At 45.2% G+C, this 27,095-nt stretch overlaps 1 protein-coding gene across 1 annotated transcript; it reads right to left on the reverse strand.

The window, feature by feature from the left end:
* Nucleotides 1–9,449: 9,449 nt before the first annotated feature.
* Nucleotides 9,450–25,043, reverse strand: LOC123815049 (signal-regulatory protein beta-1-like). Its single transcript, XM_045833206.1, has 5 exons — nt 24,968–25,043; nt 20,844–21,197; nt 14,615–14,935; nt 13,775–14,083; nt 9,450–9,556 (listed from the first exon to the last, which is right to left on the reverse strand). The coding sequence occupies exons 1-5, from the start codon at nt 25,035–25,037 to the stop codon at nt 9,450–9,452; spliced, it is 1,161 nt and encodes a 386-aa protein (XP_045689162.1). The 5' UTR covers nt 25,038–25,043.
* Between the last annotated feature and the right edge of the window lie 2,052 nt (nt 25,044–27,095).

Below are 27,095 nucleotides of genomic sequence, written 5' to 3' on the forward strand. Positions count from 1 at the left end.
GAGACCTCTGTCGTCATGGAATAATTGCTCTGCATCCTGGTCATGATGGTGGTGACACAAACATACACCTGAGGGATCGACACAGCAAAGCAGGAAATGTTACAAGATTCAGCTGTACACATCAACCTCAAGTCATTATAATGGAGACATTGACTATTCAGTTATCCAGAATTAGAATATAATGGTAGTAGGGTGATGAGGAGTAGAAAGGGTGTGTGTGCGGCATGAGGTTAGGAGTAACAGAACTTTATGTCCCATCTTCCTGAGTGGGAAATCCATAATGATGCCTAAGAGTGAGATATCCAGAAGTGGCATTTTAAGCATGCTATATGAAGTATGGGGAAGGGGGAGGGGAAATCCCCACACATAAATAATCAGCTAAAAGAGTTGCACATAGTTGCCTCTGAGAGGTAGAAAATGGTGGGAGGGAGGAAGACAGACCTCCATTTTTTTTTTTTTAAGAAATTTATTTTTTAGTACACATATAATTTTTTTAAAGATTTTATTTATTTATTTTTAGAGAGGGAAAGGAGGGAGAGGGGAGAGAGAGAGAGAGAGAGAGAGAGAGAGAGAGAGAGAGAGAGAGAGAGAGAGAGAGACATCAGTGTGTGGTTGCTGGGGGTTCTGGCCTGCAACCCAGGAATGTACCCTGGCTGGGAATCGAACCTGGGACACTTTGGTTCCCAGCCCGCGCTCAATCCACTGAGCTATGCCAGCCAGGGCGACAGACCTCCATTTTTATATGCAGAACTTACAGAACTTTTTTACTCTTTAAACATGTGCACATGTAACTTCGATAAAGGTAGAGACCAATTCCAGATCATTAATGTAAGTGTGGTAAGTAAAAAGAATATCCATACTATTAGCAGTAATAAAGGGTTCATAAACTTGGTAGATATAAAAGCAATGATCAAAATCAATTACCATTCTAATCCATAGTAAAAAAAACACTGTAATCAGTAATGACAACTTTTAAAGATTTCATGACCTAGGAAGTGTAAAGATAGTTCCAGTTAGAGATGCATGATTAAGGAATGGAAGCATGTAAAATTGTGAATTAAAAGTCATAAAACATCATAAAACTTAAATTTCATATCCATGACTAGAAAACTCAATATTGAAAAGATATTAATTTGCCTGAATTCCTATATAAATATAATGCAATCAAATGATAATTCTAATATGGCTTTTCATGAAATGCAACGAAGTGATTTTTAAATACTTTTGGGCCAAGAAAGCACACCATTTTGAACAATAAGAAAAGGTAAGAAGATTTTCCCAAAAGAGTCATAAAAACTGATTATAAAACTGTACTAAGTAAGGCAGAGTAGTTCTGACAAGAGACAAGTAGCTCAGTGGAGCAGAGAGCTCATGCAAAGAATCACATGTGCATGGAAACTTGGTGTTTGGCAAAGGTGGCTGTGTGGACCAGTGAGTGCTGGGTAATTTATCCCTGTGGAAGAAAAAGAGATCCCCACCACCTATTACACACACATTCACACTTCCATATGCACACTCGGAAAAGATAGCTAGGTAAAAGACATAACTAGAAAGAGCAAAATCTGATCAATAACTGAAAGCAGTTATTAGTATAACCAAAGCTCCAAAATGACACCAATGCTGCTTCTTTGTGAGCACATTAGAGGAACAAGGACTCTGCCATCTGAGCCAAAGAAGGAAAGATAAGAATGTTTGTTTAAAGTTGTACTAGCAAAGCATTAGATAAAATTTAAACATCTGGAATGAGAAGAATCAATGAATTTTAGTATATTGTTATAATAGGAAGCAATACAGCAGTACCACATTCATAAAATGAAGCTACATATAGCAACATGAATAAATTACACAAACTGTGTTAAGCATAAAAAATAAAATGAAGTCCCAGAATGATATATACAGTATAATAGTTTATAAAAAAATTAAAACATACAAAGTAATATTAAATATGGCTTAAGTATTAATGCATATGTTATAAAAGAATAAACTTAATATTTTCAAAGAGATCTATGGATATTTTTAATAGTATTCTTTATATATTTCAGACTAGAAAAATATTTATTTGACTAAGTGATTGCAAATACCTATGTGTTAAAATGAAATTGTACTTGCAAAAGCTCTGGAGAAGGGTAAAATCTGCTCTGATTGTTAAGGGTTGTTAATAATCAGGGAACAATGGGAAACATGATTTTGTGATCTGCTTGGTTCTCTTTTGAATGGGGCAGAGCAAGTTTGAAGCTCAATGCATAGGATCCACACATCCCTGAGTTCTCTTGACCAAAGCTCATCTTTGATCTAAATGTCGGATAGAAGAAACATCAGGAGAGTGTGTGGAGGGAGCATGTCCTTGGTGCAGGTGGGGCTGGCAGAGTGACAGGCAGCCATGTGGGGTAACCTGCACATCCTTGCAGCTTCTCTCCACTTACTTGAGCCCATTGTAGAAGGCAGGAGGCAATGCATCACAGGGTGTGCTGGAGCTGGAGGGAAAATCATTCATTCATTCGTATATTTTTTAATATATATTTTATTGTTTATGCTGTCACAGTTGTCCCATTTTCCCCACTTTGTTCCTCTGCGCCCTGCACATCCCTTCCCATCTGCATTCTCTCCCCGACTTAGTTCATGTCCATGGGTCATACATTTAATTTCTTTGGCTTCTGCATTTCCTATACTGTTCTTAACTTCCCCCTATTTCCTACCTACCATTTATGCTACTTATTCTCTGTACCTTTCCCCTGCTTTTCCTCCCCTGCCCTTCCCCACTGACAATCCTCCATGTGATCTTCATTTCTGTGATTCTATTCCTGTTCTAGTTGTTTGCTTAGTTCGTTTTTTTGTTTTTTTTTTTTTAGGTTTGGTGGTTGATAGTTGTGAGTTTGTTGTCATTTTACTGTTCATATTTTTGATCTTCTTCTTTTTCTTAGATAAGTCTTGTTAACATTTCATATAATAAGGGCGTGGTGATGATGAACTCCTTTAACTTGGCCTTATCTGGGAAGCACTTTATCTGCCTTTCCATTCTAAATGATAGCTGGATAGAGTAATTAGGATGTAGGTCCTTGCCTTTCAAGACAGCCCCTTCTTGCCTGCAAGGTTTCTTTTGAGAAATCAGCTGATAGGCTTATGGGAACTCCTTTGTAGGTAACTGTCTCCTTTTCTCTAGCTGCTTTGAAGATTTCCTTATCTTTAATCACAGGTAATGTAATTATGATGTGCCTTGGTGTGTGCTTCTTTGGGACTCTCTGAGCTTCCTGGACTTCCTGGAAGTCTATTTCCTTTGCCAGTTTGGGGAAGTTCTCCTTCATAATTTTTTCAAATAAGTTTTCAATTTGCTGCTCTTTCTTGTCTCCTTCTGGCACCCCTATGATCTCGATGTTGGAATGTTTAAAGTTGTCCTCGAGGTTCCTAAGCCTCTCCTCATTTTTTTGAATTCTTGTTTCTTCATTCTGTTCTGATTGGATGTTTCTTTCTTCCTTCTCATCCAAACCATTGATTTAAGTCCCAGTTTCCTTTCCATCACTGTTGGTTCCCTGTACATTTTCCTTTATTTTAGTTTTCATAGCCATCACTTTTTCCTCTGTCAACCAATTGTGTGAGCATCCTGATTGTGTGACCATACTCAACGAGTTCTGTGAGCATCCTGATTACCAGTGTTTTGAACTGTGCATCTCATAGGTTGGCTATCTCTTTGTCACGTAGTCATATTTTTTTCTGGGGCTTTGATCTGTTCTTTCTTTCATTTGGGACATTCTTTTTTTTTTTTTTTAATCTCAGTGAGTTTGTTACATAGTAACGCGGAGCCTTAGGTATTAGCCAGGGTGGGGTAATCCACCTGGCTGCGTTGTTGGGGAGGGGCCCGACAGGGAACACTGGCACTTGTTCAGTTCTCTGCCAGCTTTCAGTCACTTCCATCACTATTCACAAGCAAATTGGGCCCTTCTGGTGCTGATTCCTGGGTGGGTGGGTTTGTGTATGTTCTAGGACCCTGTTGGTCTCTCCAACAAAATCTCCTGTGAGGCTGGGAGTTTCTCCCACTGCCTCAAGCCCCACAGATTTTTTCAATCAGAGGTTCTGAGGCTTTATTTACCCACATTGGAACCCTGGGTTGTGTGGTCTGTCTCGCTTCCCCCATTGTTCCTCCCATTTTATCCACACACAAATGTGGGACCACCTGCTCCTCCAGCGATGCCTTGTGCAAGTCCTCTCCACCCCAGCTGCTGGTCTCTGCCCCTCCTACCAGTGCGGATGAATATTTCTTCTTTAACTCTTTGGTTGTCAGACTTCCATATAGTTCTATTTTCTGTCAGTTCTGGTGGGTTTTTTATTTTTAAATTTGTTGTTGTCCTTCTTTTGGTTCTGTGAGGAGGCACAGTGTATCTACCTACACCTCCATCTTGGCCGATCATTCATTCATATGTTAAATACACAAATATTTATTGAGTTTCCACTATGTGGCCTTGTAGGGAAAATGAAGTCAGTCAGGCTTCCTCACCCAGATGTCTGGACAACTATGATATTCAGCAGTATTGCCATAACCTTGAGTATGGGCCCGCATGCACAGAATCACGCTTTGTTATATAACATCTTGGCACTCTGTCAGCTTTGTGTGCATTTACTATGTAAGGGAGTTGGGACTCCCTGCTGGTGCAACATGTGGCTTGTGGCATATGTGGATCACTCCACCATAGAATAAAGGCATTTTCAGGCATCCCCACAGCTCCACACATTTTCTACCATCTGCCTGAATCCTGTGTGACCCTGTCTGGCCTTGAACAGCTGCAGCGCAGGTCTGCACACTCCTTGACCTCAGTGCACAGTACAAATCAGAAATGAAGTCCCCATTCACTTCACCTCAACACTTCTTTTTAAGTTCTGAACTTCCTTTTATACCCACATTCATCTTTGTCATGAAGCAACACTTCCTCATTTCTCAGATAGGTTCTATTAGTGGATTGAAAATATTTATGTTAAACCTAAAATATATAGCAGTTTATATGCAGACTGTTTGCAGTTTGGGTTTCAAAGCTTTGAGCTTTATCCCATCTCTAAACCTTGGATACCCACCTCCATGTCCCAAGGAACCTAACTTTGAAACTCTAGAGCACTATGCAATGAGTAAGAGTTGTAAGACTTTGAGATTTCCAGGAGATATTTGGAGAAAATAAATGTTTACAACTGTCTTTTGAGGCTGAAATAGTCTTGTGGCCTTTGTGGCATTGTGTATGTGCCCAGACTCTTCTGGGTAGCTCATGACAATGGCCCGACCTCTGTTCTAAAAACTTAGGCTTGCACCCAACTCACCTGTTATAGTTCCCACCATCTGTGATTGTAGGTGGATATGAAACTCATCATCATCAGTCCTTGAAGCAGAGAAAAAAAGCCACAAAGATAACAGCAGGCATCTCTGGACTTAAATATCAATGGGGAGAACGAAAAATCAAATGGGGTGCTTTTCCGAGCTACTTTTTTTGGTCACCTCTCAGGGAGAAGTTTAACACTTGGAATGCTAGACATTGGGTCCAAATCCTACTCCTCAAGAAGCTACAGGCTGTGAGTATCTCCTGATTGTAGGTCTCTGTGCTGAGGGTGGGGTTTATGGTGAGATTGTGTCTCATTGTCTTCTATTTGCTTGGATGTGGGTTTTTTCTTGGGTGTCCAATGTATGGGAGTCTCCCAAATAGTCTCTGGATTTCTTTCTCAGGGAATCATTGCTCTAATAGCTATAGATTTGGGAGGTAGCAGCTAGGAATGAGTGGCCAGAGGGGAAATAAAAGCAGGGCCCTCACCACACAATCTGACAAAGCACTTAATACACGAGGCTAGAAGCAAAAGGAAGACGTGTCTCACCAATCAACACAGCAGTCCTGAGCTCAGTTTGATAAGACTGCCAGGAGTTCCAAGCAAAATAGCACAGGAGGAGGGGAGATTTCTTGAGCCAGTACTGAGAAAAAGGGTTTCTGTAAGTGGATGTAATGATTTTACTAAGATTGCTGGATGTCCTGGGTGTCACGAGCAGGAATGGTGCAGGAAGGAGGGCTAGTTCTTGAGATGCTATGCTGGGAAAGGGAGCTTCTGTAGAAATTTTGTGAAGTAAAACAAAGAGCATTTACTGAGAAGGAAAGCCTTTGTAGCTGTACATTATTCCCAAGGAGCGAAGAGGGGAAACCTAGGAACTAGCTAAGGTATATAACCCCTGGACCACAATAGTTGGCATAGATAGATTAGCCAAGTACCCAGCTGCAGCTGGCTCAAGTGTATAGCACAAACTTACAACTTTCTTTCCTCTATATGTGGGGCATTTAGACTAGCTGGGTGCCAGCGTGCAGCTTTGTGCTTATATGTATTTCATAAATAAAATTGCTATCTCATATAGCTTTCTCATATTGCTTTCCACCATATGTATTTGTCTCTCACTTGAATTATTCTCTTGCAGGCAAGACAAACACTGAGGCAGGGGAGAAAGGCCTCCTGACTCGGTGTCTCTCTCCCCACGTGTAACAAATTCAGTGAGTCTCTGGGTGAAGGTGAGTTCAGGTACCTCTTAAGTCACAATCTTGAACCATTAGGTTTTGCTTAAAAGAATAAAAACTTATTTTTTACATTTTAGCCAACATGTCAGCCAGTTTGATGTCCGACGCTTACAGAAAAGTCAAAATCTGAGGCAACAGGGTTTCATAGAGAAAAGAATTATTTGTTCAACTGGCAAACCAGGAGACAAGAGAGAGGGCTCACACCCATCTCCTCCCACACCTTGGAATATAGACTTAAAGCAAATTTTAAAAATAATGGTAAGAAGGAGTTACATATATTAATTAATTCCAATTTGTGATCCTTGCTTGGACAATTTTGGAACTAAGTCATCAAAGGGAAGGAATGGGAAAGGTGAGAGAAGGTATAAAGGAATTCCTGTGGGCAGGGTCTCATCGGGTGAGATCTAGGTGCCCTGCCAAGCGCAGATTCCTGGGCCTCCATCATGTCTGACTACTGTCTCTGAGGACCAGGTCTGTGCTCAAAGTTTCTGGCTTGGTGTGAATATAGCTTAAGGCCACCCTTCAGGGTTAATTGGAGTTCATTTGTTGAGCTTTCTGAACATGCCCATGCCTCTGGGACCAGTCTGATATGGTTTGGTCTTGTGTCCCTGGGGCTCTGTGAGAAGACCTGCTGTTATTTCCTGAAACAAATAAAAGCAAAACAAAACAAAACAAAACAAAAAACCCCCGCAAACCCAAAACTATTAGATCTTCTTCCAGTGTTACAGCCTAGTTTCAGTTACATTGATTTCCTTCAGTTTCCCCTCATGTTAGCAAGTGTGTCCCCAACTTTGAAACAAATGTCACTCTTGCTGTCTGTAAAGAGATTCTTGGATTCAGATGCCAGGCTACAAGTAGGGAAATTTTTCCCAGAAAAGTCTGAGAACATCTTCAGGCAGCCAGGCTACTGGAACACTCTCAATGTTGTCTCTTCACAGGGCTGGAACCCTGCAGATGGTGTGAGTTCCTCACTGAGCAAAGGAAGAGAAGGATCTTATCACACACAACCTTGTTCCAGGCCCTGTGCGTCTTCACACATTGATCCCCTCTTTAAAGCCCCCACAATTCTTTGAGGTAGCCTGATTCCCATTTTTCAGAGGAGAAAATTGGTTCATGGAGTGTCAGTGAGATGCCCACCATCACATAGCTGGTATGTGTTTTCCAGTATCTGAACACAAGTCTGCCTACTACACTTCAGAGGGGAACCTCTTTGCTTGATTCTCTAAGGAACTGTGAACACACTGCCCCTCAGTGTCTGATGGATCACAGGATAGTGTGGTCTTTAATGGGTCATCAGGTCCAGAGATTCCTACACTTCGACACTGTAGGTCAACACATTGTTGAAAAATATTTGTATACCTTAATTTTTCAAGAAAGAAAAATTTGAAATAGTGTGACATTTGCTGGAAATGTCATTTTACAGGATAAAGAAATTTAATACTCCCTAAGTAAAAGGAAATAATTCATTTCATCATTCATTTAAGACATATTCATTGACTGCCTTTGGTGAAAAATCACTTAAAATCCCTAGAAATAATCCTCAAGATATACCTTAAGGGAAATAACATAGATCAAGAAAACCTACTAAAACTAGGGAAGAAAAGTGAGCATCTCTGGTGTCTGAATCAAGATCTGGCCCCTCATCCCCTGTCCAGCTCAACAAGACCAGCCCCACTCCAGACTCCTACAGCCTGAACACAGCTTCCAGTTGAAATAGTTGAGAAATCTCAACTTACTTGAACTTACTGTTCCTCAGTTTCATACTATCCTTAAAGAGCAATCATAATATCTTTAAATGGCATATCCATTATTGAACCAATGGCAATATTAATGTGACTAGCCTGCTGCATCAAATTGTGCAACTTGGTCATATTATTGCTTTCTCTTCCTCTGGCTCCTGTTTGACAGTGATTGGTAAAGGTCTGATTGCATAAATATCAGTCTCTTTCATTCTCTCCATTCCCAGCAGCTCATTTTTCCTTCTTATCACATATAAGTCATGTGTATATGATAATAGAGCAACAGACAATTTGGAAATTTGTGTGTGTGTGTGTGTGTTTGTGAGAGGACCATGTATGGAGATCCAGTTCTGGGGGCATCAAGGACTGTGAGAAGGAACAGCAGGAGTCTGTGAGCAGCTGATTTGGGTTGAGTGGAAGCAGAAGCTTCTAGTCAACTTTTTCTCTAAGGCTGGGCCCCTCATAGAAAGAAGGAGATAGCAGAGATTGAGGGAGTCAAGTGGAAGGGGAGGATGGAAGGACTTGTGGGAAATATCCACTCATAAATATCTGCTCATCATTTAAGACACATTCCCTGAATGTTTCCTAAGTCTTGGACTGTCTTTCTCCTGGGATGTCCATCGTGAGAGGACAGGAAGTCCCAGACACAGGACTCTGCCCCCTCAGCCTTCTTCCCCAGGTCCTGAACCCTTGTCCCCGTTCCTTCCACTCTGTCATCCACAGGGTTAGGCTAGGAACAACCCTCTGAGCAGGTGATCTAGGACTTCTGAACATTACTCTAAAATGTAGATTCTTTTGCCTTAAGGAACCTCAGTGATCAAAAAAATTGAGAGGTGATCTCCGAGATATCTATCCTCGTAGTTGCCCCACCCTTGTAGTTGCCCCACATTCATTTCCCTCTACCCACTTCCTGCACAGAAGGCCTAGGACTGTGTGGACACCCTTTGAAAACCCTTGTGCAAACCAAGTTCTAAAACCCCCCACACATTTCCTGTGAGTTGGGAACCCCTTAGAGTGATTCCTGAGACTTCAGAGGGTACTGATGGAGTAGTGATAGTTGAGTCACCTTTTCTTAATATCATATAAGCCCTGACCATGTGTGACTTGTGGGCTGGCCTCTCCTACTGACCTTGCCCCTTCTGGGACAGACCTTGGTCTGCCCTCCCTGCCCAACAACTTACAGTCAGGCTCTCCATTTCCTTTGGACATAGAGGGCAGAGACACCAGCCACCAGCAGCACCTTGAAGCCTAGGGGGACCACTATGAGGATGTCAGTAGATAGTCCTGGGCCTGAAAACAGGGAAATGGTAGGAGCCATTAGAAGAGACCATTCCCAGGGTCCTCCACTTACTCTGTCTGATGCTACCCATGCCCATCAATGCTCTGAATCTCTCGAATCCTACTCTGGCCTCAGGCTCAAGGCAGAAATCAGGGTAAAGAGGTTCCTCATTGTTAATCAACCCTTTCTTAGCTTGCCTGGGTTGTCTTCCTTGAGGGAATGGGTGGAGAGAATGTGTGCTCAATGACTTGTAAGTGAGGTACCTGATTAGCTGACTTGGTCCTCACACCCTCATGGGGATGTTAATATTCTACTCCTTCTGAAGAGGAAACTGAGGCTCAGAGAGTTAGGGAAAGCACAGATTAGTCAGATTGAAGTGCAGAAAAATTCACCACTGTTATCCCTACAATGACCCTAAGACCTTGTCTTTTGAATGGGGACAGGTTCAAACTCTCAGAGTTCAGGAACAAAAGTGAACAGAGCAATTGAGTAGAGTGAGGACAGATTTCACTGTGAGAGAGCTGCAGTGCTGCTCTGCTGGCACCATGGACAGGGCTGGGTGACCCATGTTCTCAGGAGCAGAAGGGAGGACTCACAGCCCTGATCTCATGAGACCTGCTGGCTGGAAACACTCTGTGACTCAGGGAAATGTCACATGTTTGGGAGGAACTGAAACATGATTCAGCCAGCCTTGATCCCATTGTCAATGTCAGCTGAAACCTTTCTATTGGACACAGAAAGTCAGATGGGAAAGCACAATTTTATATTCTTTGCAGATTTACAATGAGCCAGTTCTATTTAAATAAAAAGAGATATTAAACAGTTTTATAATTATAATAATCATTAATGTAGGACTGAGGAATTCATGTGGGAAGGTGGAGAATGGCAATTCTCAGCTGAGAGTCTTTCTGGGATTTTCTCTCAGGTGAAGAGAGCTTCATTGTAAGTTTGCAACCCCCCTAGAGGGCAGCCTGGGTAGAGAACTGGCTGGACTGGGAGTATAAAGGTTCAGCCTCCTCCCCCTCACATAAACAACTCTCAGAGACAGTTCTTCTGTCCAGGTCTCCATAGAGCACCAAGTCTGGTACCTGCATTGCAGTTCAGCAGCTCCTCTGCTAGTCCTGCTCCTTTACCCCCTGAGGCATGTGGATCCTGACAGCTCCCCATAGTGAGCTTCCCACACTCTTATGTCCATTTAGCATTTGCTTCCAAGGCAAACGACTTGTGGGAGTCAACTGTGAGTCTTCTGGAGAGCAAACTCTAAAATGCAATTTGGAAACTGGATCACTCATCAGCTGGCTGGTCAAGGGGACCCAGCACTGGTGGGAGGTGCAGCAGGGGTGGGCCCAGCAGGCCCTGTTGTTGCAACTGTTAAAATTCTCACCAGTGGTGAACTGGGATGGAGTAACCAGAGGAAGAGAATACCTGGGTATCAGGCATTTGGAAGTGAGTTGGGAAATGATCATTATAAGGACAATGGAATTGGATGACTATTGTTGGGGCATCACTCCTTTGGAGAAAGATGATGAAAAGTTTAAGTGTAAGTCAAGACTTCTTGATAGTATTTCAGATTCTTTTCTTCTAGAGTCAGAGGGCAAAAAAAGTTGAGATTTGGGTCAAGGACATAATTCTAGGTATAGCAGAGGGACAGAGAAGTTCAGTTCTCCATTTAAATGAGGCCCTGATTGGGAAATAAGGGACCTGAGGTTGGGGCCTATGGGCCAGAGCACCCAACAATCTTCAGTCCCCTTCTGAGCTGCTGGGGACAATGGCAGCAGCAGAACTACTTATCTCCAAATACGGCCTCTCCAAACCAAAGACAAAACACACACACAAAAACAAAGTAAATACTGTATACAATTGGCTCTCAGTATTATGTGAATAGAAAAACAGAAAAAGTAGAAAAACCTATGAGTTAAAAGAGAAAAACCACCAAACCCCACAGCATAATCTTCCATGTGTCACCTTCCCACCCTCACTCAGGAACAAGGCACAGGGCAGCTGACAGAGGGGCTGAGAGCTACTGGGGATGCACCACCACCAATACTGAATCCACCCTAACTCTGAAATACTGCAAAGTGTCCTGGAGATCAGAGCACAGACCATAGGAGGAGGCTTCAAAGTAAGTCTGCACAAAAGGGTTGGCACAGAATCCCCATAATCTGTGGCTGTGTTACATTTCCTGGCAAAAGGATTTAGTTGCAGTGATTAAAAAATGAAATGGGGACATGATCCAGGATTTTCCAAGTGGAGCCAATGTACTCACAGATCCTGCTAAGTGAAAGCGGAGGCAGGCGAGCCAGAAAAGGAGACATGATGACAGGGGCAGAGTTCAGAGTGCTGTGGGGCCTCAGCCTCTGTCTAGGGCTGCAAAAGGCAAGGACCCAGATGCTCCCCCTACAGCCTCCAGGGGAGCCCAGTCCTGCCAACCCACTGCGGACCTCTGACCTCTAGAGCTCATGATAATAAACTTGTGTTGTTTAAGACACTTAGTGTGTGGCAATTTGTTTCAGTACAGGCTAATGCAAGGAGAAAAGAATATTTAAAAGGACAGATGAGATTGAAGGGACAGGCACAACTCTAAGCACACAACTCCTGTGGGTAAAAGGCAAAAAATAACTGGGAAAAAAAAGGCTGTTTGGAACTGAGAGTTAACTGGAAATAGAAATAGTGGAGGTAGAAAATTTAGCGTTCTGAAAGACAAAAAAGAAGAAAATCTATGGGGACTCAAAACCATGTTCTCATTTACAAAACCAGTCATCTACTACAAATCTGCATTGATAAATGTGGATTTTGCTATATTGACAGAAGAGAGGTTTATCCATCTAGAAATACTGTAAAACATCTCAATGCCATAAACATGACCAAAAAGACATGCATTGTTACACCACACCCATTGGCCCAGGACTGCAGTGGCCTGAATCCTCAGATGCTGGTACAAACTGTGACATCCCAGTGCAGATGGTCACATACGTATCTTGCACTTTGCTTCAGCCAGTCAACCCAGACAGCCCAAAAACCATTTCCAGGTTAGTGCTCAGCAGCGTGTGGGGCCAGGCCCACTGAGGGCACTTGGAAGTAACAGCCTGCTCTGAGACACGTGAGAGGTGGAGACTCAAAAGCAAACCCAAGGTGGTGCAGGGAATGTGGCAGAGACTGATCTTTCCTGCTCTTCTTGTTCAGCACTGCTCTGACCCCTGGAGATAACACCAGGTTTCAGCACAGGAGGACTGGAGACATGGAAGAAAAGGCACACTAGCTTGGGACCTGAGGATAGAGAAGGAACTCGGCATTCAGGCATCGGGAGTGGCACCACCCTATCACCCCAGCCTAGAATGCAGCCCAGGTGTTGCATTTAAAAAGTCTAAAATCAACAATCTATGTTCTTACCTCAGCAAACAAGAAAAGGGGGAGCAAAATCAACCCAAAGCAAGCAGCAGGAAGGAAATTATAAAGAAGACAAATATCAATGAAATTGAAAGTATAGAAACTCACTGAAACAACAAGTGGGATGTGTGAAGAAACCCATAAATTGAAAATTTTCTACCAAGACTGATGGAAGAAAAAAGGAATGACGCATTTTCGTATCAGGAATGAAATGGGATAGAATCACCAATCCCGCAGACATCAGCCATGTATGAGGGAATCTCTGAGCAACTCTGCAGGCAGACGGGTGTGATGACTGCTGGTCTACTGTCCCAATCTGGGAAAAAGGAGGCCTGTGCTGGGACCACCCATGGTCACTTGGATGACTTGTCCTGACTCAAACTCCACGTCCTTGGGGCTCCCCCTCTGGAATTTCACAGAGCAGCAGGTTCAGGCATTTGCTGGGTGACCTTACTGATGGGGATGGAAAAGTCTAGGTTGGAATGGAGACCAGGAGGAGGTTGGAAACACCAAAGAGGAGGGAGGGGCTGACATGGACAATGGGCACAGGGACAGTTAGGAGAAGGAAGGGAGAGGCAGGACACTGTGAGCTCATGATCTCTGTCCCTCTTTCTTTCTTTAATGTGTACTGATGTGAACAGATCTATAAATACATGCACCAAACTCTTACCAGTGGTGGCTCTTGGAGTGTGTAGTTTAGGGAGAGGGATCCCTCCCAAATTCTAGTTTCTATCAATAAACTTCCAGATTCTTTTCTATAATAAGCACTAATTGTTATTGGTAACAGTAAAATTTAAAAAGAGCTGGGTGAGTTGCAATAGAGGTCTCTCCCTGGACTTTACCTTTGTCCTTCTGGTGAGCCAAGGCCTCCAGGGTGAGGTTGCTGCTGATGGCCGGCTGCCCATCATGCTGCACCAGACAGGTGAGCTCCACGGCCTCCTCGTGAGCAGATGAATTCATCAGGAGCCAGCTTGTCTTATTAAAGGTCCCATCCTGGTTCTCTTTGAGAGTCATGGTCGTTTCTGTTCGGGACATGTTTCCATTCTCCAACCAGGTCAGCTTTAGGTGCCGGGGGTAGAAATTCTGGACCTGGCAGGCATTCACCTCACTCCCTGCCATGAGGTGGTGGGCAACCTCCACAGTGGGCGGAACTGAAAGAGCACAGGACAGGAAGGTCTGACCTCGTGGAAAAGACAGATCACAGGTGTGGGCCCCATAACATAGCCCCCCAACCTCAGCAAGGATATCACAGGGGACAGGTACTCAGACATGGGGGATCTGCATGTGAATGAAATCACTAAGCACAGTGCCCTGCACACAGTAGGTGCTCATAAACTGGGAGCTGCTATTAGGGTAATAGGAGTGAAATCACCAAGCATAGCCCTGGAATGCAGTTGGAACATAATCACTGTACAAAATAAGTGAAGTCACCAAGCACATAGTGGCCAGGTTTATAGTAGGTGCTCAGTTATTGGAGTTGCTATTGGTAAAGTAGATGAAACTACCAAGTACAGTGGTAGGTGATCACCTGGTCACTGCCATTAAACAGTGGTGAGTGACAGGTGAGTGACTGGTGATGGGAAGGATTGTCAGGAATTACATTCCTGGTAAATTAAGTTGGAGCAAAGAGCAGGAGGAGGCACACACTTAGAGGGTAGGAACCAGGTGTGAGAGGCATCTACCTCGGATGGCCTCAGACAGGTTGGCAGTCCCACGAAGAGGAGGGCCCCCCTTCAGGGTGACATGTTCCACCTGGCAGATGACCTGGGAGCGGACATCCCCCTGGGCCAGCCGCACCCTGGCTGTGCTGGAGATGCTGTAGGAAGGGCTGTCTCCCTCTGGGTCCACAGTGGTCTGGGAGGCTGGGAGCTCATTCCCGTCTTTGAACCATTTCAGGACGATGTTCCTGGGGGAGAAGCTGTGGGACTTGCAGGTGAAGCTCACTGTCTGTCCAGGTGTGGCCCTCCCCACAGGGGCTGACACCACGGGGGGAGAGGGTTGGGCTGTAAAAGGAGCACAGTGGACAATGAACATGACTGTGACCATTACCAGCAATGACAAGCATGTGACACTGTTAGCCACCTTTTCGTGTATTACTTTTCATCCTCTAACAATGATGAGAGGGCATGTCATCATCCTCATCCTACAGAGTGGGACACTAGGGTCCCCAGAGATGAACTCCGAATGAGGGGCAGGGCCCACAGGCAGCCCCAGGCCTGAGTTCAAAGTGCACCTTCCTTCCCCCTGAGGTGACCTCCCACCCGTCTGGGCTTGGGAACAACGGCACTGAGCGCTCTCCCTCTTCATATTAACTCTCCTGTCTGGCTTCCCCTGACACCTCCCCGACCTCACAGACAGTGTTCACAGAGTACATGTAGGGGAAGCTGTGGGGGTGGGACCCCATGGAGTGGAACAGGCTGGCAGCTGAGGAGAGGTGCAGCCAGGGCACATCCCAGTCCCGCCTGTGAGAGGGGACAGTGGGCACTTCCTCCTTCCCGGGTTGCAGGGAGGGTGAAATCAGGCAATGGAAGCTGTTTTGCTTTGAGTGAAACAGAAGATGCTTTGCAAAGGTAAATAAACACAGATCCACCTTGAACCTGGACTTAAATTATACCCAGATCTCTCCCTTCAAGCATTAATAAGTTTACTCCATAATTTCCATTATTTGAACAAATATTCCAGTAGGGTTGAATATGTGTCAATCACTAAATTTCAAGGGATGGGTTTGGGATGATTTTCTGATTTTGAGTTATTCTCCTCAGTACATTTGGCTTCAAAAAGAAGAGTGCAGAGATCATTAAGGGTGGTTAATTTCCCAATGGTCATGAAATGAGAAGAGTCACAGACACAGGCCTGTGAAGCAGGCAGACCCCCCATGTCCTGAAAGGATCCACACTGATTCCAAGGGTCATTGAATCACAACCAAGAGCAGTTTCTCCCGGTGGAAAGATTCTGTAGGGTGCCTTGAAATTGTTAATCATCACTCAACACCTTCTCTAACAGGGGGCACACATCAAACACGAAAAAGCATTAGCATTTCTAAATGTCTACCTTGCTTCCTAAAACTCCTCAAACATTTTGAGGACATAGTTAAGGGGGTGTCACTTGAAGAAGTCATGCAAACCCTAGCAGCCTGGATGTCACTGGGGGGATGGATGCTGGGGTCAGTTACCATGGACTGGGAGCCTCTTGGGCTCCTGATGATGGGCTGATGCCTCTGCCCCCTCAGCTGCTCACCCTCCTGCTGCCCTGAAGGCTGGCCCTGGTGGACTTACTTATGGGTGGAGGCTGAGAGGGGAACCCGGCTGGCAAAGGGCACATGGGGAGCAAAGGGCAGAGCTCATCTCTCTGCACTCAGGTTAATTTTAGCATCTCTGTTCTTTGTCCTTGAGCCTCAGTGTCTGTTTCTGCACAAAGTGGATTGAAACACCACCCTGGTAGAGAGGAGTGAGGAGGTATGTAAAACACAGAGACTCGATACATAGAAAGCGCCTAATAAATAACACCTATGACTGTAGCATGACATCTGGTATTTCTCTTTCTGACACTGCTGATTTGTTCTGTGGGAAGAAAAAACAAACTCATAACAGGAACACCAAGGAAAGTCTCAAACCCTGCTTTCCATAGCTGCTGTGCAAACACCCAGCTGAAAATAAAAGCAAAGAAACCACCTAATTAGCGTTCTCTTACTATTCATTTTAATGATCCCCTCAGGAAACAAGTTGGGTGAATTAATTTTCAAAACACACAATAAGTCACAGGAGTTTCCCTGCAGATCAGCTCTTTGCAGAAGCTGGGAGCATTTTGAAAAAGGAGAGCAGATTTGAGACCTGACAAGCTGGTGTGTTGGGCAGGAAGGGCTCTGGGACTGAGCAGTGAGTATCTGTGGGGTTTCAGAGACTGTTCACACATACAAACCCCACGTGGGATTTGAACATGGGAAGGTGTCCCCAGCCATGGAGCTTGGATCTCACAGGGTGTCTGGGCTGCGCGTCCTCAGGCCTGGAGACAGCAGGGTGCCACTCTCAGCGCCCTCTGCTCCAATGAAGGGTGTCCCTGCCCCTCCACTCAGGCTGATTTTCCTGGGACTCTGATGAGCTGTCTCTGGCACACGAGATTCTGAAGCATCCCCACCACCCAAAGGTGTTGTTCTCACATCCCAGCAGCAGGGGGAGACACTTCTGTCAGGGGAAAGAATATGAGGTTTCCTCTGTGACCCCAGAGAACATCTAGCTTACTTAGGGTCTTCAGCCTCTGGATAGTGAAGAACTTCAGCTGCCAGACCCACATCTGAAATTACCGTATTTTTCAGTATAAGACTCACTCCCTGCCCACGCCCCAAATTTGGGAGGAATAATGGTTGTTAATGCTGCTGTTGAGTTCTGTTTACATTTACATTGGTGAAATATTATGTTGTTTGTGTTATTAAACATTTTACCACATTTTTTGCTTCAAAATTTTTCCCCCTATTTTCCTCTTCTAAAACTTAGGCGCGTCTTATGGTCCGAAAAATGAGGTAAATCAGAATTCCTAGGGTGGAGCCAGGGTCTGGGGACATTTGTAAAATTTCCCAGGTGATTCCAATGACAGCCAAGGTTGAAAGGCACTGAACCCCACCTCCAACCCCATCATATTGAGACTTGGGAAGGAGACTGTCCTGTCGAAGGCCCTATGTCTTTGGTGTGTCATAGCTCACACTCATCACACATCTACTATGTGTCAGGCACCGCTCTGATCACTGCGCATGCGTTCACTCACTCAGTCCTCAGAGCTGCTCTGTGAGGTCAGTGCTGTCCCTGACAGATGAGGACACCACGCACAATGTGGGGAGCGATGAGTCAGAGGTCACAGGCCAGGAAGTGGCAGAGCTGGGATCTGGGGCCAGGCAGGGGGCTCAGCCCATGCACTCACCAGCTGGGTGCTGACGCTAAGTGACACCTTGACCTGGGCACCAGGGGCTTTCTAGACATCCTCTCTTGTCCTCACAGACCCCTGAGTGGGAGCTGGGACTATCACCCCTGCACAGACGGGGACACTGAGGCCCCCAGGGACACTGAGACTTGCCCAAGAGCACCCAGCAGTGGGATGACACCGTTGCTCACTGAGGCTCTGCCCTCTCACCATGCTCACTGTAGCTTCAGTCCTTCCTGCAGAGGGTGGGGAGAGCGGCCACTGTCTGCAGGTGAGGAAACGGGCCCAGCAAGAGAGAGTGGGCCATGCCGTGAAATAACACCCGATATGGGGAGTGATTCTGTGCTGGGAGAGTCAGACAGAGCACCTCAAATCCTTCCACTCTCCAGAGGAGCCCATGATTATCACCATCTTACAGAGGAGCAAAGGGAGGCTGAGAGAAGTGAAGGGGCTGTCCCTCACCCAGTACTAGGTCCTGGGGTATTTGCTGTGGCCCCCAATTCATGTCCATCCACACAGATCCCAATACTGGCTGCTTCCTCCTCTTTACTCTATGAGATCTTTGACTTTAAGGAGTTAAGGAATAATGGGGGGGGGAGTTAACTCCAAGTGACCAGGGCTTGAGACCTTCTCCCAATAAACAAAAGACATGGCCTCCTGGAAAATGAGTCTAGAATAGGAACTCGGCTCATTCAGGGCCCCAACCAGCTTCTAGGAAATGGCTTCCCCTCCTTTTTCTGAGTCTGCGTGTCCAGGATTGTTATTCAAGGTGTTTCTGGGGTGCCATGACCCCTGTCTGCTGCTCTGTCAAGGCCACTGTCCCCAGGCTGCTCCTGCAGGTGCTCAGGGAGGGACAAACAGCACAACAGAGGGGGTAAGCCTCCCAAATGCTTCTGTGTGCTGAGCCCTGTCACTAGGAGCAGGGCCAGCACATGGTGAGACTTTTGCATACATGTCTGATCTGGGTTGTAAGGTTATCCTGCCCATCCCAGAGGACCTGGTAAAAAGTGCTTATAGCTGAAGACAAAACAATTGAAGTTTTAAAGGACAAGTTTGAAGCTTTCTGCACTCTTTGACAAGCACAGTGAGGTGTGGCAACAACCAGGGGCTGTTAGTCAGGCTGTTTGGGGTCAATCTTAGCTTCTCTACCTGCTCACCAGTCAGGTCCCCACTCTGAGCCTTAGTGTCTTCATCAGTTAACAATAACCTATGTCACAGCACTGGTTATAAGAGTAAACGTCACGAGGAAGGTACGGTAGCTAGAACGCTGCTGATCCTGCCCACTCCCACCTCCCTGCCTTCTCATCCAGGGCATTTTCTGGCCAGGCAGCTTGGGGAGAAAGAACCAGGACTTTACCAGGGGCAGCAGATCTGAGATGGAGGCACACACTGCCTGTGATTGCCTAGGCAAGGGACACATTATTAGGAACTACTGTAATGTCAGAAAATTTGGGATAAAGCCACCTTCCCTGCCAATGATCAGGGGTTGTGGGAGACTCCATTGCTACCACATCAAGGAGGAAAATTGGCAATATCCACACAAATTAAAATCACATACTCTCTGACCCAGCAATGTCACTTCCAGTGGGCATCTCCCTCTTGACCAAGTGACACAAGGGCAAGGTTCTCCCTGATCACTGTTCTAATAGCCACAGGTTGGGAACAACATATATCCATCAACAGAATGTCAGTGAAAGATGCTGTCTCCATACACTGGAGGGTGAGGCAGCTGTTGAAGAAGGGGCAGCTCTAGGTGCTGATGTGGATGCTTGATTTTGGGAGGATGGGGCTGAAGGATCAAGTGAATTTCAATGACCTTGGGCTTCAGGGTCTGAAAGTGAGGGCACCTGAACCTTTGAGAAAACAATGAAAGAAATATTCTGGCTTTTTGTTCAGTGGTTTGGTGTAATAACCTTTTAATTTGAACCTACTATATGTGAAGTCTTCCATGGAAAGAGGCTCTTACAACAGGACAGGAAGGAATGTTCCTTGGACTCAGATAGGGCTCTGGAATGATGACTTCACGCACCGGCCATGTGACCAAAGGCAAAACTACTGTCACATTTTGGCCACAGGCTCCCTTGTTTGCATGGGGGTCAGGCAGGGTGGTCTAACAGTGCTTTGTGTTCAGACATCCCTGGGATTCAGGATCCTGGGTCTCTGGCAGAAAACTCTAAGTGAACATTTCTGCTGTCTTAATGGGGTGACCCTGAAGGCACCCACACTTGTAGTAACCCTCTCCCAGAGTGCAGGACATCTGAGAAAACTCTGCTCAGAGCCTGAGTGGCAGTGTGACGGGGTCCCTGAAATAAAGGGGGTTTATCAGACAGACCCACAGTGAGTGCCCAACCTCTGGCACCTCCTTCCAGCAGGGCTGGCAGAGCAAACAGGGAGTTTGTGCCCCTTAGGGATGTCTTTTCCTGTGATGCTTCTGAGGAGGAAATAAAGAACCACATGCCCCCTCCCTGCCCTGCATGGATCTCTCCCAACTGCAGGGAGGAGAACGAAGCTTCATGGGAGAAGAGCTCTGCCTGCTCAGTGCCCTGCAGCTCCCTCAGCACCCAGGGCAGAGCCCAGCTCCCAGTGGGATGTCAGTGAGTGTCAGTGAGGGGGGCTCGGCCACACTGAGGGGAGTGCTCTCTGGAGGCAGGGGTGAGGCCTGACCTTGTGTTGGGCAAGTCCCTCAGACCTTTGATTCCCTCATCCCTGGACAAGGGGCTGGATGAGATTGGAGAAGGCAAGGACAGAGGGGGGTCAAGCAGATGAGGGTTTCAGACTTTTCCCACCATTTTCCAGTCATGGGGCCTGAGAAGATAGTAGGACCTCTCCAGGCCTCAACTTCCCTGACCTGCAGGAGGGGTGAAGTCAGACCAGCAACTAGACCTTGACTCTAAGTACCCATGATCACACCTGATTTGTAGTTGCTGCTCAAAGAATGGAGGTCTTTCTTATGGACTTGTTGTCACACACCAGAGAAGAAGGATCCCGCACTGTACTCACCACTCACGGTGAGCCGAGTGCCTGCTCCAGACTTGAGCTCCGTGTTTTTAGGCTCTCCTCTTCGGAACTTCACACAGTAGTAGGTGCCGGTGTCTGCTGGAGTGATATTGCTGATGCGGATGGAAAAGTCCATGTTGTTTTTCCTCGTGGTGTCTGCAGCACTTGTTACTCGGAGGGAGTGGCCTCCTTTGTGACTGTAGATTAACTCCCGGCCTGGCCCTGTCCCCCTGAACCACATGATAGACCCCACAGGGAAAAGGGATGTCATGGTGCAGTTCAGAGTGGCAGTCTCTCCTGCTGCCACTGACACTGACTTGTCAGGCTGAATCACTCGCAGTTCCTCACCTGCCCCTCCTGGAGGGAAACAAAGAGCAGTTATTTATCCTCCATGTGTGATCCTGTGGGTTTTGTCAAGTGTTTATCAGCAACAGCTTTCATTGACTGAGTGCACACTCTGAATGGGCCTGGAGTTGAGCACACAGCATGTGTCATACATGTGACCCTCACAACACGCCTGTAATGTGAGACCCTAGCAGGTATGAGGAACCCAAGGCACTGAGAGGTAAAGTGATGGGACAAAGAGTGGGTTTAAATCTTTCCCATCAAGTGGTTCTGCTTGGTGCCCGCATTGGAGGGTGTGTGCTGGGCCTTTCCCTGTGACACTGGGCTGCCCAGCTGAGCTGCATGGCTGCTGGCAGAGTGACTCATCCAGCCTGAGGAGAAGGAGAGTGTCTGTCGGTCCATCTGTGCCTGAGATACTAAGGCAGCCATGGCTGATCTTGTAATGATGATGAAACTAGTTGCTACAGACTCAGTGAATTTTTACCCCAACTTTACCTCAACTTCAACATCTCTCTTGAAAGGGACTGTGCTGCTGAATGTGAGCCTCAGGTAGGAACTGATGTAATGAGGAGAAGTTTTCTAGGTGATGGTTCAATTTCAAAATTCTTTCAGATTATAAAAAGAACGTTAACAAACAAAGAAACAATGAGAAGTTCTAAGGATGAATGCAGTTGGCTGGATATGTTGTAAAGGAATTTGGCCCTGAAAGAAAACCTCATAATGGGGTTGTTTGTCTTCCTGAAATGCAGCTGTGTGAGTTCTTTATGTATTTTGGAGATCAAACCCTTGTCCGAGGTATCATTGGCAAATATGTTTTCCCATATGGTTGGTTCCCTTTCATTTTGCTGGTGTTTTCTTTTCTTCAGGTTTAGCAATAATTTCATGGGTGTGACACTAAAATCACAGGCAACAAAGAAAAAAGGAAAGTCCCTCAGAGGAGGCAGCTGTGGCACCACCAATAAACCCTGTGTTCTTCTCTGTTTCTCAGCTTCTGCTCAGGGAGAACATCTGTGGGTCACCTTTGCAGAGTGTGAGCTGGTGAAACCCTCCCACTTAGCACGTTTGTGACCATACACCCCCAAGGAGGCCATGTGCTGTGACAGGGCAGGTTCTTTGTTGCCAAGAACAGGAGACTGACTGAATTTGAGGTCAGGACAAGAAGAATGGGGACAGGGAAGCTGAACAACTGAGACTAAAATGGGGGTGACAGGAATGAATCTCAGAGGGAGAAGTGGAAGGAAAGGAGGAGGAAGAGAGAAGAGACATCAGAGGGTGGAGAGGAGCTGGGAATGACAAACTCTGTCTGTGCTTCTGTAAATCTCAAATCTACATCCATGACCCAGGCATTTCCCTGAACTCTGGGCTGTATGTCCAGCTGCCCACACTATGTGTTCCTTCTATGGAAATAAACACCTTACAGTTAACATGTCCAAAGTGAATTCCTGAGTTTCCCCCACAGCTCTCTCCATCTCACCTGAGCCACCTTCATTCTTCCAGATGCTCAGGTCACCAACACATGGAGTCTTGCTCTCCCTGTTCCTGAATCCTGTGCATCAGAAACCCTGTGGCTCCACTTCTGCATGCACCCAAGTCTCCAACTTCCCCCTGACTCTACTGGCTACTGCCCTGGTACAAGTCATTTATTTGCATAACTGCTCTGTTACTTCTCTCTGTCTCCTCTTGGAGTCTATTCTCAGCCAAGTGCTATGATAATTCAAAACTTATGTCAGATTAGATCACTTCTTTCTTCAAAACCTTGCACAAAGCAGGAAGATTCTACTCTCATGGCCTTTGCACGTGCTGTTGCCTGACAGGAAGGCTCTTTCCTGAGATGACACCATGGCTCGCTCCCGACCTTCTGTTAATCTGGCTCAAACCTCACTTTCTCAAGGATGCTCACCCAGACTACATGGTTTAAAGTTCATAGCACCTTGGAGATTCCCCCAATTCTCCTATTTAACAATACTTTAATTTCCTACTAAATATTATTTTCTAATATTCTATATTATCTATCTTTATTCTGTCTATTGTTTACTGTCATTTCCCCACTGGGATACAAGCTCCATGAGGGCAGCTACCTTGTCTCTTTTATTCATCAGCACACACAGAGTTCCCATAATGTACCTGGTACATCATACAAATCCAATAAATATTTGAATTATGTGTGGGAATTGCCCAGTCAGACTCCTCCTGGAAATCTTGAAGCCTATTTTAAGTCAGCAAATCAATAGCATTTAATGTCGGAAACTGAGTTTCCCAACTAGGTGATGTGGTGAAAAACAAAAGCATCTGGTCATGTGCAGGAAGAGGAATAACCCAGGAGAGAGAACCACAAACCTCTCCCCCAGCACCCACCCCTCCTCACACCCACTGGTCCAATGGAACACATCTCATGGGATGGATGTGGCATAACAGGGACACCTGTGAGCTCTAGGATGAGACTGTTTGGGGTCAAATATTGGATAAATCACCTACTGTTGAGTGACCTTAAACCCCTCTGTGCTTCTCTGTTCTCTTCTATAGGTACAGGTGACAAGAGGACCTGCTTTAGATATAATGACCACGTCAGAGAGCACATGCAGGAATTTCCAACATATCTGCACGTGGTGAGATTTTAAACAATTGAAAGTGTGTTACTCATCATACTTCCTGGAGCTCTGATGCTTCATCTGACATTAGAGGATGTAGATGTAGATATGGATATTGATATAGGTAGATATATTGATATTGATATCGATACAATTATAGATGCAGACCATACAGGGAGGCATCTCTGTATTTGTTATCCACTTCTTTCTGCTTCATTCCCGTCCCGTATAAAAGAAGGAATCCAATATAATAATGCACACTTGTACTCATTTTACCAAGAGAGAAGCTTGCTTGTCTTAAGAATTCAGGGAAAGTAAAGGGTAAGTATACGGAAGTAGAAAGGAAGGAGGCAACAGGGAGAAACAAACATCTGTTCATGTGCATTTCCTGTAGACTGACAAGGGCTTGAATTAAACAGCAAGAAAAGACTTTTCAAAAATCTCATGTGTCTGTGTGCATGCACTTACACCAACTGTACACACAAACATGCATGGGTATATATGTCACGAATATATATGGAAGTGTGGCCTTGCATTCCAGTCACAGGTTGTTTTGAAGATTAAATTAAATGGTTATACATATTAAATGCTAAGAACATGCTTGGTAGACAGGCACCATGCCACACATCACTAACAGAAGTTCCTGAGTAAACAGCAGAACCTGAACTCTGGGACTCTGAGTGGCCTGATGGGAGATGACTGTTCTTCCTCTTTGCTCTCTGTGATTTCTGATTTCTCTGCAATCAGCCTCCACTGAGAAGCTGAGCAGCATCACATGATTAAAAGATGAGCTTTGCAGCTGCTGGGCCTGTACTTGAACCCGGCTGAACCACTGCCTCACATAGGTGTCGTTGCCAATTTATTCTTTCTGCCTCCATTCCCTCATCTGCAATCAGGGATAAAAGTCTTAGTTCTCACACAGTCATATTATGAGGATTAGAGGGGTTAATACTGTCACAGTTGTGGTTTGAAGCATCATCTGTTTTAATGCCTCTAGTAAACAGGTGCAGACAATGAATCCACAGAGGACACTCCCAGATCCCAGATTTCATGCTCTGAGATAATGCCCTGTCCTTGGCCTTCTGTGAAAACACTGGGTGATGCACCCTGCTTTCCTGGAGGCCCTAAAATTTCTGAAGGTCAGGAAGAGGTCCAGGGGCAGAGACAGGAGATTCCATCCCAAGACATGCTCACCTGTGAGGCCCAGCAGCAGAGTCAGCAGCAGGCAGAGAGGAGGGAGGTACCAGGAGGCAGGGACCAGCATCCTGGAGGCCTGAGGAGTCTGCTCTGTCCCACTGTGCTCTGGGAGAGCTGGACTGTGCTCTGTGGGAGGGGAGTGGCCCCACATTGCAGGATGTAAGAGGAAGTGCCCAGGATGGGGTGTAATGGCTGTGAGATGGTGGCCTGCTTCTAGATCCAAGACAGTTTCTATTTCCAGATTGTGGAATAGAATGAGGAAGAGAAGGCAAATACAGGGTGAGGATTTACTCATCTTAGTTGTCAAAGAGACTTGGACATGCCTACAGGAAATAATGCTTCCTCCTTCCTGGGGCCATTGCTCCCCACTGGGCACCCCGCCTCATCTGGGATCTTCACAGTGATGCCCCACTTCGGGCCCAGGACAGGAAGTGTCTGTGGTTGTGGACTGTGTCCCAAAATCTCAAGCTATGAGCCTTAAGATGTATGGCCCTTGGCCACATCTGCACCAGTCTCACTAGGAGCTACACTGGTGGAGGGAGGAAGAGGGTTCACCAGAGTTCACCAGGTTTCACCAGGGTTCTGGCCAACATTGGGACGGAAGCAGGTCTGGTCCTGAATGACTCCCTGTACCTAACCTTTATTGATGGGACTGGTAAAACATAGCCCAATGGCTAGTGTGTTCTGGACCTCAGAACTTGTATGTGCTTCCATCCAGGAAAAGAAATAATATCCTGACTTCTTTCAAAAGAAAGGAGGGATTATGAGACCCAGTGTTTGATTCCCAGGCATTTATCTCAGTGATGAAATTTATGTTACAACCAAAACCCTCTGTGCTAGTGTTTATAGCAGCTTTCTCTGTAATAGCAGCAAAAAATCAAATAGGTCCAATAATAAGTGAACAGTTAATCAAACTATAATACCTTGTAATGTCTTCATACAAGGACATGCAACAACTTGTAAGTTTCTCAATGACATTATTTTGGGTAAATAAAGTAAATCTCAAAAGTCTCACACCCTATGTGATTCCTCCTCTAGCGCATTCTCAAAATTATGAAATGGAGATAAGATGGGCATTTGAGGGATCTGGTGAGGTGGAGATGGGGTCACTGTAAAGGTGAGCACAGGGACTTCTGTGGTCGTGGAATTGCTCTGCATCCTGGTCATGGTGGTGGTGACACAAACATACACCTGAGGGGCCAACATAGCACAACTGAAAATGTTACAAGATTTACTTGTAAGTATCAACCTCATAGTCATTGTAATAAAGACACGGACTACTCAGTTATCCAAAGTTATACTGCAATGATTTTGGGGTGATGGGACTAGAAATGTGCATGTGTGGCATGAGGTCAGGAGTAACAGCACCTTATATCCCATCTTCCTTAGCGGGACATCCACACATAAATCCTGAGTGTCAGAGATCAAGAAGTGCATTAGAAGTTCGCTGTATGTATTGTAACAGTAAACTCTAAAATAATCAGTTCACAGAGTGGAGAATGGTTGCTTCTTGGAAGTAGGAAACAGTGGGTGGCTCAGGAGACTCCAGTTTTCACATGTAGAACTTGTAGAACTCTTTGATTCTTTAAACACATGCACATGTAACTTAGATAAAGGTTGAAACTAATGATAGATCATTACTGTCTAAAGTGTTGCAAATAAAAAGTGTACATACTGTTAGCACTAGTAAGGGTTCATAAGCTTAGTGGAATATAGAATGATGATTGAAATCAATTGCCATCCTAAAGAGTAGTCAAAAAACACTGAAAATAGTAATTATTACTTGTAAAGATCTCATGAAATAGAAAGTGTTAAATGTAGCTCTAAGTTGGAGATGCATAAGACCATTAATGGGAAAAACCATGTAAAATTGTGAATTGAAAGTCATAAATGTAAACCTATGTAGATGTCCATCTTACAACAGAAAATGATAGAGCACGGAAAAGTAATCAAGTGCAGCTAAATATGTCAACATTATGAAAACTCACAAAACTGTGTTAAACACAAAAATAAAATTTCAGAATGTTGTATATAGTAGAATAGCATTTAAATAAAATTTATAACATGCAAAGTAATATGATATATTGCTTAAATATTTACATATATATTGTAAAAGCATAAAATC

This window comes from Phyllostomus hastatus, unplaced genomic scaffold, assembly GCF_019186645.2.
Source record: "Phyllostomus hastatus isolate PE091 unplaced genomic scaffold, TTU_PhHast_1.1 phas_contig_17, whole genome shotgun sequence".
NCBI lineage: Eukaryota > Metazoa > Chordata > Mammalia > Chiroptera > Phyllostomidae > Phyllostomus > Phyllostomus hastatus.

Coding starts and splice junctions, on each gene's coding strand:
- LOC123815049 (XM_045833206.1), bottom strand. CDS start 25,037: ATGCTGGTCCCTGCCTCCTGGTACCTCCCTCCTCTCTGCCTGCTGCTG. Junction 21,198..24,967: donor TCTGCTGCTGGGCCTCACAG/GTGAGCATGTCT, acceptor GTTTCCCTCCAG/GAGGGGCAGGTGAGGAACTG. Junction 14,936..20,843: donor CACTCGGCTCACCGTGAGTG/GTGAGTACAGTG, acceptor CTCCTTTTACAG/CCCAACCCTCTCCCCCCGTG.